This window comes from Vicugna pacos, chromosome 12 (assembly GCF_048564905.1).
Source record: "Vicugna pacos chromosome 12, VicPac4, whole genome shotgun sequence".
Classification (NCBI taxonomy): domain Eukaryota; kingdom Metazoa; phylum Chordata; class Mammalia; order Artiodactyla; family Camelidae; genus Vicugna; species Vicugna pacos.
In genome coordinates, this window is record NC_132998.1 from 59,591,068 (window position 1) to 59,603,781 (window position 12,714).

The 12,714-nt window shown below is 51.0% G+C and overlaps 1 protein-coding gene across 1 annotated transcript; it reads left to right on the forward strand.

Annotated features, from left to right (window-relative positions):
- Nucleotides 1-9,196: 9,196 nt before the first annotated feature.
- Nucleotides 9,197-12,714, forward strand: MCHR1 (melanin concentrating hormone receptor 1). The gene is made up of 2 exons (XM_006207110.4): nucleotides 9,197-9,605; nucleotides 10,853-12,714. The coding sequence occupies exons 1-2, from the start codon at nucleotides 9,335-9,337 to the stop codon at nucleotides 11,830-11,832; spliced, it is 1,251 nt and encodes a 416-aa protein (XP_006207172.3). The 5' UTR covers nucleotides 9,197-9,334; the 3' UTR covers nucleotides 11,833-12,714.

Below are 12,714 nucleotides of genomic sequence, written 5' to 3' on the forward strand. Positions count from 1 at the left end.
CCTTAAAGTGGTAAGATACAGCAGGAGGCGAGGTTCCAGCCCATAGCAGGAGCCCAGCGCCCGCCAGCTCCGTGCACGCACCCGCCTGGCACTTAAGCGAGCCCCAGCCGGGGTCAGCACTGACAGAGTGAACGAGGTGCTGCATCTGCCCCTCCTCGAAAAGGGGAGACACTGTGTGACCAAGTGTGTCCTAGGACGAGAAGTGAGAGTGTCTCAGGCACCAAATGCTGCGACATCGCTGTCCTTTGTCCTCAGATTGGCAAACGCTTCCTTAGCCCGTGCCACCCCCCAGGCACAACTCTGACCTCTTGACTTTACACATTAAATCATTAGTCCTCATGTGAGTTGTAGGAAATGGAGGCGCAGGCAGGCTCAGTTATTGAGTGAGGTCACACAGGTAGTGATGGAAGAGCTGTGATTGGAACCCACACCACCTGGCACAGCCGTCCGGCCTCCAAGCAACAGTGCTGGGCCGCATGGTCTGTGGCTGGTTAGCTCTCTGTGGGTCAGGGGCTAACCTCTACCAGTTATGGGCGCCACTCTTGGGCGGGCCAATTTTATGCCATTCCTTTCTCTACTCATTCAAAGAGTCTTTATTAAACACCTGTTATAAGCTGAGAACTCACTGATCTAGGTCCTTGGGTTTCATTAGTGAACAAAGACAAAAACCTCTATCATACGGAGCTTATATTTTATTTGGGGGAAAGGTGGTAGGTGGGGAAAGACAATGAATAATAAATGTTATACTTCTGGTCATGGTGGACTAGGAAAGTCATACCAATGTTCCCAGTAACAATAGCTTAAAAATCCGGACAACATATACTAAGTACCTTCTTAAAAGGGTAAAAGAGCTAAGAAGGAAGTAAGGAATTGCTGGGCCATGGTGGGTCTAGGAGATGCAATTCATTTCTTGACAAATACTGACTTATCCAGTCCTCATCACTGCCCTCTGAATTGTCCTATGAAAACAGTAGTGCCTGGTCCGGGGCCAGGGCTGGTATCAGGTTTGTGAAAGAAACTAGCTTGCTAGGCTCTGGGGCTTTATATACGCTATCTCATCTGAACCTCACAACATCTCTATGAAGTAAGTACTATTGCTTGCTGTTATTTCCGTAACTTTACAAATGAGAAAACAGAGAGTTTAAGCAACCTGCCCAGGATCACACAGCTAGTAAGTGGCAGAACAGGCTTTGAACCCAAGCTGTCTGAGTTCAGTCTGTAAACTAAGCCATGGTCCACACTACCTCTTGGTAAGTAGTACCTATTGTTTTTCTATTGGCTTTAGTAGAAAGATAACTCTGGTAGGAATGTTACTATTACTTTGTGTATGAATAAATGACTATATGATCTCTACTGAAATCTTGTTTTATGCAAAGATATTTAATTTCTGGTGTACAGCACAATACTCCCACCAGAAATTAACACAACATTGTGAACCAACTATACTTCAATAAAATAAAATGACAAAACATCTTAATAGCCCTGGACAAGCCATAAACCAGTCACAACAACTCTCCTGGCTTTGAGATTACTCTCATTTCTTCTGTGAGATTGGCAATTTCTCCTGCCTTAGATTGCATTATTTGGTCTACGATAGTCAAATCTTTTTATCCACATCTTAAGAACAAAGTGTACCACAACTTGTGCTCGGTTTTGCAAAGCACTTGCTGTTGCTTTGTAAGAAGAGTTGTCATCTCTCCAAAGAGAACTTTGTTTCACTGGCATCAGTTTCACTGCCTGTTGCTCCATATCCCTGTCTTTCTACATCATCACTTTTGAACCGACTGCTGAATTACAATATGATCTTTTTGAAGATATTTAAAGAGCACTAAATTCAGCACATGCAGTGCCAACAGTGCATCTAACTCAAAGTGAAGACAATATGGGCAGCTGTGCTCAGTTTCTCAAACTTGCAGCCAATAGTGTCTCCATCAGGACGCTGCCATCGATTGTCAGATACACTCCTAACATCAGAAATGTTGAAATGGGGGGGGATGTATGTCTTAAAATTAAATAGGGTAGTAAATACCTGTATTGATTAGAAATCTGAAAGAACGAGGAAGTGACAGAAAATTCCACCCAAGCTGACTTAAGCAAAAAGGATGTATTGAGCTACAGAAATCCAAAAGTCCTTGTGTTAATCCAGCTTCAGGTATGGCTGGATTCAGGACTCTCGGATATAATCAGGTCTCGGTTTCTCATCATTTCTTGCTCTTTCTTCTATAGGAATGGCTTCAGTCTCAGGTTTCACGTGGTAGCAGGCTGGAACCAGCCACTCTAACCCCCACATCCTCTCGGGTCTCAAGTCCAGTAAAAAGGAGTGAGCGCCTTTGTCCCAGAATTTTGAACCTAAGTCTCAGTGCCACTCATTGGCTCTGACATGTCACCTGCCTGGCCCTGGACCAATCCTCGTGGTTTTGGGGTCCGTTACTACTATACCCCAGGGCTGAGTTACCTTCCTGGAAGCCCGGGGGGTGCTGGGTCTCCAGAGGAAAATGAGGGCGCGAAAAGGGGTGCAAAAACAATGGGTGGTAGACTGTGGGGAATTAGGTGAGATGAGCCCCCCAGGGCAAGCCCCTCCCTAGGTGGCTTTGGCCTTGCTCCTCTGATGCTGTCTAGGGGAGGGAACTCTGCTGAGACCTACCAGCTCCATCTGAATCAGCCCTGCAGGCGGCTGCCCTCCCGAGCCGGCCAGCTGACATGACACTGACTCATCTGCTACGTGTGCTGGATGCTGCCTGGAAAGTTAATCAGCCTCTGAGGCAAGACATTCCTCCGGTGACGTAGGTTGGGGCCGTGAGTGGGTGGGAGTGAATGAAAAAGAGTGGGAGCAGCATGGCTCCTAAAGCGTTTATGAAGTGAAGAAGCACAGAGAGAAAGTGAGGGGGAGGTCAGGAGCAGCAGGAGAAGGCACCCCCCAGGGCTGTGGGTACTTTCTGCCAACAGGCGCATGCTGCCTGGTCCCTGGTCCCCCGTGCCCAGGAGCAGAGTGCCACCACCCCACCCCCTACCCTGCCCGGCAGCCCTCCTCCAGCTCTGCCCATCCCTTTCCTTCAGTCCAAGTTGCAAGGAGCAGGATGGTGCGAGAGGCAGGTCGGGAGAGGAACAGAGGAGGGAAGCTCGGTTAGGAGGGGGTCCTGCAGCAGAGGAGGAGAGCAGATGCGGGAGACAGGGAGCAGCAGGCAGGGGGCTGCGCAGGAGTGCTTTTTACAACCACCCAGAAACAGGATGGAACTCAACACGAAGCACCTGCCCTCTGTCAGGTCCCCAACTAGGAGGTGAGGATGCAGAAATAAATAGGATGTCGTCCCCGCCTTCAGGGAGCACAGATTCTAGCCTGGGACACAATAAGAAACACGTTCATCACAATGGAATGTGGTGGTGGGGATCCGGGGTTTATTGAAGGAAGCTACCCCTGAGGCGGGAGTGAAGGAGGTCCCAGGTCAGGCCAGCCTTGACCCCGTCCAGAGGGCATGTGGGTGCATTGAGGGGGCGGGGGGCTCTGGACACAGCTGTGCTGCAGGATGGTTCCCCTTGAGCCCAGGGGACTGGCCTATTCTACTCCCCTTTCAGGCTTTGGCTGCAGGCAATGGGGGGTGGTGACCGCCCTGGCAGCCAAGGGCAATTCTCCACACAAGGGGACAGCTGGCAGCGTAGCTGTGAGCCCTTGGAGCCCTCAGGCCCAGCAGCTGGAGGATGGGTGCCCCAGCCTGGCAGTGACCTGGGGAGCTGGGGGTGGGGTGGGCAGCAGCATCTGCTCTGATAAGTGTTGTGCTGGATGTTTGGTGCAGGGCAGGTTAGGGGGCAGGAGGGAGCCAGCGGGTGGGGGGCTTCCTGGAGGAGAAGAACAGCTTCAGAAGTGACAAACAAAGGAAGGTCTGAAGGGTCAATATTACAAAAGTTGTAGGAGTGTGTGGCACTTTCTGGAAATGCTAAGCTATTTAAGTACGACACTGGGGATAGGGTAGAAATAGGAGGTGATGGGACAGAGGCCTGACAGGTGGGCAGAGCCCAGATCAGGAGCAGTCCTGTGTGTCATCATAAAAAATTGGGGATTACAGTTCTTTTTAAAAAGAACTGGACTCTCATTCCACCCCCCACCTCTAACCTTTCTGCAAACATTTATCCACCGTCACAGGGTGAGGCAGTCCTGTTCAGTTGGATGAAATCAGGGCCCAGTTGCTGCAGAACTGAAGCAGGCAAGAGGCCACCAGCAGGCAGATGGCCAAAGAGGGACAGACGGCCAAAGGGGGGCTGTCTCCGAGGGCTGAAAACTCAGGGGTTGGGACCAATTTGAAAGTGAAGTTGTTTCCTCCACACGGGCATTTTGGACGTAGAAAGAAAGTGTCATCAAAAGGGAGCCCCTAGAAGAGGAATGAGCGCAGAATTTGGAGTCAGAAAAGCAGGAGGCCTAGGCTTGGGGCCCAGCACCACCATGCCAGCTGGTCGACTCTGGGAAAGTCACCCAACTCTTCAAATCGCCGTTTCCACATCTGCATGGGGGATCAGATCTGTCCCATGTGGTCGGCTCAGATAAGGCATGTGTGTAAAAAAGGCTGTATAAATGTTAGTTTCTGTCATTTTGCCTCAAAAAAAAAAAAAAAGTCCACAGCCAGGAGAATCCCGAGGCAGGCTCATTTTACTCCAGTGACCATTTGGCACTGAGCAGGTTGGGGACTTACTGGATGACACAGCAAGTCAGCAGCAGAGCCAAGGTGTAAACTCATCCAAGTACTGGCTGCAGCATCGTCAGCAGAATCAGCTGAAACCCAGCTTCACACTGCAGTTCAGATATCCAAGGTGTTCCCAGGAAGTCCCTTTCAGCAAAAAGTGTTCAAGGTGGTTCCCAGCAGGCAGCCCCAATATCCTCCAAATGGTTGGCAAGATGTAGCTGAGTGAGGTTCCCAGGAGGCAGGGTGAAAAGGGAGACAGTTTGCCCTGAGGACAGAAGAAGAGATCACACATTTCTCAACACTCCTTGAGGCCACAGTCCTCCTACCCCCGCCAACCTTTCAAAACAGACTCATTGAGGTAAAAGTCACATACAACAAAACACATTCTTTTGAAGGGTACAATTCAATGGTTTTTAGTATGTTCACAGAGTGGTGCAACCATCACCACAATAAATTTTAGAATATTTTCATCACTCCAGAGAAGGATTCCCAATCATTAAGAGTCATTCCCTTCCCAGACCCCCACCCTCCTCCTAGCCCTAGACAATCACTAATCTACTTTACATCTCAATAGATATTGAGCATTTCATATCGATAGAATCATAAGGTAGATGGTCTTTGTGAGTGTTGGGAGCTGCTGGTGGGAAAAGCAGCAGTTGAAGTGGGCTTTGTTATTTCAGTGGGGATGTGTGGACCCTGGGGCATGAGAACCCAAGTAGCAGCACTTCATTTCCAGGGGAAAGTGAGCATGGCTGTTATAATAAGCGGGGCCGGTGGAGTTACTAGGATATCTGTCCTGCAGAGAATGCTGTGGCTAATTTTGATCACAGAGTCCCTAAAACCAAAATATATGAGCAGCCCACCCTCTAAGTTCCTCTTTGACTTGCACATCTGAAAAAACTTCAAGTCTGGTGAACAGAGCTCTGACTTTAGTCACTTGGCTCTCCTGGTGGGAGTGGGAGTTAAGGTGGATCAAGTAATAAATGGAGTTTGACTAGAATGACTTCACAATCGTTCCTGTGGCTCTCTGGGGCTATTTGTCTCCCTGCCCCCGATTATATAGCTGGAAGGGATATCCCCAGCCATTGGCGGAATTACTGTATCAGCTCTGGGACTGGCAGAGTAAGGGATCTGATGAGGAGAGAAGTCAAATGGAAACCCCTCCTTATTGAAGTGATAAGCCAAAAGCAATATTGCACCCCCTGGGGACTGAAGAGATTACTAGCGTCATCAAGGCCTTTGAGGTGCAGAGTGCTGATTTTGTCATATTCCCACTTCCCTCTCAGCCGGGCCAGTGTGGCAGGCGGGTGGGGGTGAGGGAAAGCCAGTGGATGACCATAAACTTAATGATGGGGTGACTCCCATTGCATCTGCTATTTCAGATGTGGTATTATTGCTGGGGAAACAAATACAGCCCCTGACACCTGGTGCACAGTTACTGATCCAGCAGATGCCTTTTCCTCCATTCCAAGAAGCAGAAGGGACCAGAAAGCCTGCTTTTATTTGTCAGGGTCATCTACTGTACCTTTACCATCTTGCCTGAGGACTTCATCATCTCTCTCTCTCTTTTTTTTTTTTTCACTTTTATTTTTTATTGAAGTGTAGTTGATTTACATTATTAGTTTCAGGTGAACAGCCAAGTGATTCAGTTATACATATACATACATATATATTTTTTCTTTTCAGATTATTTTCCATTATATGTTATTATAACAAATTGAATATAGTTCCCTGTGCTCTACAGTAGCTCCTTGTTTTCTTTTAATCTATTTTAATATAGTAATGTGTATCTGTTAATCCCCAAACTCTTAATTTATCCCTCCTCCACCCTTTCCCCTTTGGTAACCATAGTTTGTTTTTTACGTCAGTGAGTCTGTTTTTGGTTTGTAAATAGAATTTGTATCATTTTTTTAAGATTCCACATATAAGTGATATATGATACTTGTCTCTGTCTGGCATACTTCACTTAATATGAGAATCTCTAGGTCTATCCATGTTGCTGCAAATGGCATGATTTCATTCTTTTTTATTGCAGAGTAGTATTCCATTGCATATAAACACACCACATCGTTATCCATTCATCTGTCAGTGTAGTAATCGGCTGTAAGTCTCATTTTCCCAACCTGTAAACTTTGAAATGCCCAGGGCCGAGCCCTCACAGCTCCTCCTGTCACCATCACTTTCTCTGTGAGTTCATCCTGTGTCATCAGTTTAACTTCATAGCTGCAGGTGTGACCTCTCCCCGGAACTTCTGACTCACATCCAACTACTACCCAACATTTTCACTCAGATGTTAATAGGCATCTCACACGTAACGAATCCAAACGGAACTCTTCATTTCTCCTCCAAATCTTCTCCTCCCACAGTCTTCCCTAACTCAGGAAATGACAACTCCATTCTGCCAGTTGTTTGGGCCAAAAACCTAGGCATCATCCTTGCTTCTTTCTCTCGCACATTTCTCGTCCAGTCTTCAGCAAGTTGTCCTGACTCTATGTAATGTACAGGAACCCATCATTCCTCCCCACCCCCACCTCCCTGATCTAAGGTACCAGATTATATTTCAACTGGATTATTGCGATAGTATTATGTATTGGATGCTTCTGGTCACCCAGCTCACATTTCCCTCGGCCACCTCTGACTTCGACTCCAGTGCAGCAGACAGTTGTGCGTGAGGTCAGCTGATCTTGTGCAGGTGGTGTCTTGCCTTGAGCACGCACCTTGTGTCCGTTTGCTTTTTGCCCAAGATGTCAATGCCGTCAGAGCCCTCTGGGCGCCATAATAAGATTCACCTTGTGCCGAACAGCCTCTTGCCTCGAGTGTGAGCTGCACACCTTCTTGCTTTCGGCCCCATGGAAGCTTGATGCTAAAGTGGAGGCTCCTCTCCCTGTGCACCCGGAGATAGAGATAACGCCCCAGGGGCCACACTCAACCAGTGGGGGTCGAGGCAACTGGGTAAACATTCCTGCCTCCCATCCTGCATGCACATGACTCTGGGAAGCAGCCTGTGCACTTTCCAAGGATCCTGGGAAACTCAAGCTCCTGTTGCTCACAGCAGTGACGTTGATAATGCACCTTTCTCTTGTCTTTTTCTCCTTTTCTGTCTCATTGTCCCCACTCCCTCATGTCTGCTCCCTGGGTCATCTCTCAGAAAAGACACGTGCACGTAAGTCCTTGTCTCAGGCTCTGTCTTCAAGAGAACCCAAACTAAAATATCCTTTCAATTTGTTTCCCTTGCTACCCAGCAGCAGACTGATTCTTTTAAAACATGTTTCATCATGTCCCTCCTCAGCTGAAAACACTCCAGTGACTCCCATTTTCCCTAAAGAAAAAGCCAAAGTCCTTACGACATGGCTAAGGCTGGACAGAATCTGCCCATCTCTTGATTTCTTCTGTGATGTCATCTCCTGCTAATCTCCCCTTTGCTCTACTATAGCCACGACTATAGTTCTCCAAAGACACCAGCACACTCCTGCCTCAGGGCCTTTGCACTGGCTATTTCTGCTGTCTGGAACACTCTTCCTCCAGATATTTCCAAGTATGTGTCTTTACTTTCTTCAGACCTTTTCCCAAGAGGCCTTCCTATGTACAGTAGCAACCTCCCCCTACTTCTGGTATTCCTTGGTCCCCTCACTCTCCTTTAAGTTTTTCATAGTACTGATCATCAATATCATAATTTGTCTTTTGGGGGGGTATATTTTCTGTCTCTCCTTACCCCCAACTTCAAAATAATTTCATGAGGACAGGGATTTGGGGACTTTATTGTTTTTTTCACTGCAGAGCCTAGAACAGTGCTTGGCAAGTAGTAAGTACTCAATAAATATTTGTTGTATGAAGCAAATAAGTAAGACTGAAGAAGCGTGTACAGATCAGACTGTGTTTACTCTGACCTCCCAAATCTGGCAGCGGGTGTGGTGGCAGCTCTTGGCTGCCAGGGGCCCTGGAGGTTGGCAGCAGGAAGCCCCTCCTGAGAATTCCCTCAATACTTTGCGCTCAAAGCCTGTTCCTGATTATTTCTTTGGGAGTCTTTGCTTTGAAGTTTGTCTCAAGTTGTTCCAGGTTTTAGGATTTCAGAGCATTTAGAAAACTAAAACTTCTGTAAGCCTGGCCCATGCTGATCCTGTGCAGAAGGGAGTTTGTCCCCTTCTGGTCTCCAAGACCCTGGCCATCACCAACTTGGGTGACCTGAGTCTCCTCTGAGTGCCAACAACGCCTCAGCTTCTGAAGGACGCTGGTAGTCTAGGCAGGGACATGGGTGGAATCCGTCAGGGCACTGGGAAGGGGCCCAGGTGCCTGGGGGCAGGCATGCTGGGTCCAGTGTGGCACTCCCTAGCTTTGGGAACAGTCAGCGCCCCCAACCAGGCCTGGCCACGTGGCGCAGGCACCTACCTGGGGTGAGGGGCTGGCCAGGCTCCTTTTCTCCAGAGAGAGGCAGCCCATTTGCCTTTGCAGAGACTCGCATCCTCACATGAAGCACGCAGCACTCCCCGTGGCACAGGAGACACAGCCCCAGGTGCCAGAGGGAAGGAAGCCTCCTGCCTGATGGGGTTGCCTGAGCCCGGCTCCGGCCCGCTGCGCTCTGCAGGCAGGCAGAAGTCGGAGCTGCGGCGCGGGACTGAAGAGGTTAACGAGGATCTGCCTCCTAATGTTGATGTGTCTAGGTGATGTCAGTGGGAGCCGGGGAAGGAGGGAGGGGAGAGCGGTGGGGCTCCGAGGCGTGGAGGCTGCAGGGGCCGAGGAAGACCCCCTTGCGGACTGCGGGGCTCGGGCTCGGGCTGCGGGACAGCGCGGCGGGCGGAGGCTGCCGCAGCCTGCGGGGGCGGACGGGCGCGCAGGCGACGCGCACCGGCACGATGGACCTGGAAGCCTCGCTGCTGCCCACCGGCCCCAACGCCAGCAACACCTCGGATGGCCCGGATAACCTCACCTCGGCCGGTGAGACGGGTTGGAGGGGAATCCTCCCTCCACTGCGCTGGGGGTGGGAAATGGGAAGGCTTCCCCTCTGAGCCAAACTGCTTGGGAAACTTTATTACAGTTCTTGGAGACAAGATCTGCAGTCTGCTTTGCCCAGAGGGGAAGGGGAGAAGGGGCAGGGGCAAAGAAGAGGGCAAAGGCACGTTGGGAAGTGCAGGGCATGGTGGCCAGCCTGAGGGAGGCAGGGGCAGACTGCTGAGGAGTTCCACAGATGCGTTGCAGGAAAAAATTCCAAGCTAGAAAAGCAGGCCAAAGAAGCTGTAGGATGGTATGTGGGGTTCAGCCCGAGGCTTACTCATTCACTGATCCTCTTGGCTTTTTACTTGGACTGCGGGTTATGGGGTCTGAAACACCCTTACTGCCTCCTGGGAAAGGCCACGGGAAGGGACAACTCAGAGCCGTGAGGGGATTAACTTTGCTGGCGAATGAAGCGTCCTGACATTTCCATAGCTGAGATGCCCTGGGATTCTAGCTTTGAAGGAGAAGAGAAGGAAGGAAAAAGAGGAAAGGCTTGTATGGAAAAAATTCTCAGGCAGCTGGGCTGCAAAACACAGTTTCAGTCTCTGGTCACTCAGGAAGCCCAGGCTCAGAAGACAGGGATCAAGGAAACCCCTGAGAGGGAATTGGCGGGGGGCGGGGGACGGGGGAGAGCTGTGGGCCTGAGGGGCAAAAGCCTCCACGAGACAGTCACCTACAGAGATGCCCAAGAATCAGTGCATGGCTTCCCACCAGCGATTCCTAAAATGAAATGCTCAGGGCTGCAAACAGGAAAGGAGAAACCACACGCACAGGCATGCGCCCACATGCACACTTTCGTGTCATGCTGGCTATTTTGATGATGTTTCCTGGTAAAGCCCAGAGGCCCACAGAACAATTCTCTGCAGACAGCTGTGGTTCTCAACTCTGTACTTCTGAGAAAACGCAGGAGACAGAGGATTGGTCCTTCAAGGAACAGGTGGTGTGGGAGACGCTGGTGGGACTGACCAGGGAACCAGTGCAGGAGGGCACGGGGGCAGGATTAGCAGCCGTGTGGGGAGGGAGGATGGTAGGGGGGACTCCAGATGAGTGGTGGGCCCTGAGCTGAAATGGCAGGGAGGATGAGGAGGTGAGCAGGCGCGTGGCTGGAGGCTGAGCACGCCAGCAGAATGTCAGCCCCCAGAGAGCAGAGTCCTTGTCAAATGGTCAACACTTGCTCCTTCTGTCCCCAGGGCTGCCTCCACGCACAGGGAGCATCTCCTACATCAACATCATCATGCCTTCTGTGTTCGGTACCATCTGCCTCCTGGGCATCATTGGGAACTCCACGGTCATCTTTGCGGTGGTGAAGAAATCCAAGCTGCACTGGTTCAGCAACGTCCCCGACATATTCATCATCAACCTCTCGGTGGTGGACCTCCTCTTTCTCCTGGGCATGCCCTTCATGATCCACCAGCTCATGGGCAATGGCGTCTGGCACTTTGGAGAGACCATGTGCACCCTCATCACGGCCATGGATGCCAACAGTCAGTTCACCAGCACCTACATCCTGACCGCCATGGCCATTGACCGCTACCTGGCCACGGTCCACCCCATCTCCTCCACCAAGTTCCGGAAGCCCTCTGTGGCCACCCTGGTGATCTGCCTCCTGTGGGCCCTCTCCTTCATCAGCATCACCCCCGTGTGGCTCTACGCCAGGCTCATCCCCTTCCCAGGGGGCACAGTGGGCTGCGGCATCCGCCTGCCCAACCCAGACACTGACCTGTACTGGTTCACCCTGTACCAGTTTTTCCTGGCCTTTGCCCTGCCCTTTGTGGTCATCACGGCCGCATACGTGAGGATCCTGCAGCGCATGACATCCTCGGTCGCTCCTGCCTCTCAACGCAGCATCCGGCTGCGGACAAAGAGGGTGACCCGCACGGCCATCGCTATCTGCCTGGTCTTCTTTGTGTGCTGGGCACCCTACTACGTGCTCCAGCTGACCCAGCTGTCCATCAGCCGCCCGACGCTCACCTTTGTCTACCTGTATAATGCGGCCATCAGCTTGGGCTACGCCAACAGCTGCCTCAACCCCTTTGTGTACATCGTGCTCTGTGAGACGTTCCGAAAACGCTTGGTTCTGTCGGTGAAGCCTGCGGCCCAGGGGCAGCTCCGAGCCGTCAGCAACGCCCACACGGCTGATGAGGAGAGGACAGAAAGCAAGGGTTCCTGACATGCCCCCTGCCACACTGGGCACCTCCGTGTCAGGATGTTATGACAGACCATGGGGAGAGATGCTGAGAGGAACCCAAGACCCCTCGGGGGGGACGTAGGAGGCTGGGGTGGTTGCAACTACAGGGCCCACAGATTGCCAGGGAGGCTCAGAGCCAGATTTGGGGCTTCAAGGATCAGAAATCTCTTTGAGAGAGCAGGAGGAGACCTTTGGGTTGAACAGAACTGAGCAAGAAGATTGCTTTAAATGTTTAGTTGAGCCCTACTTCTGCTAACTTCCAAATGTCTTTCTCCCAAAAGGAGAGGTGGAAGGCTTCTGGCTGGATGTATTTAAGAACAGGCAGGGCTGGGGTGTGAGTAGCGGGGCCATACGGCACAGGGTCCTGGGGAGATGAAGGTGGTGGGGCCTCTGCAGTCTTTCCCATCTCTCATTGGTATGACGGAGGGCTGCCTTTCTCCCAAGCTGGAGGATGATGAAAAATAAAGCATGCCGTGTCTCCGTGTTCCAGCATCCTGTGTCCGTTTCCCTTTATCTCTAGGGGAGGCATGTTTATTTTGAGGGGGTGAGGCTCTGAGTCCACAGGGGTGAAGGCCTGATTTGCTAGGAGATCCACTTATTGGGAATGACAAGGCTACCTGGGGTGGGCGGGGGTGGAGGCCTTGAAATTAAGAAAAGTGGGGGTGGGGTGGCCAGGGGGCTTTTGCAGTTATGAGGACATTGTCTTCATGGGGTACATTTATCAATCAACAGATCCAGAGTGAGCAGCCACCAGTGTCCCACATGTGCAGGGGTCATTCTGATGGCTGGTGTGTTTGGCATCATCTTTTTGCTCTGGCCCTTTCTCTGCAAAATAAAAACGAATAAAGGAAAATCTCCACCCAC

Excerpts from the sequence above, each read along its gene's own strand:
- MCHR1 (XM_006207110.4), top strand. The coding sequence starts at position 9,335 with ATGTCAGTGGGAGCCGGGGAAGGAGGGAGGGGAGAGCGGTGGGGCTCC. Across the intron at positions 9,606-10,852 it reads GGATAACCTCACCTCGGCCG|GGCTGCCTCCACGCACAGGG; the intron begins GTGAGACGGGTT and ends TTCTGTCCCCAG.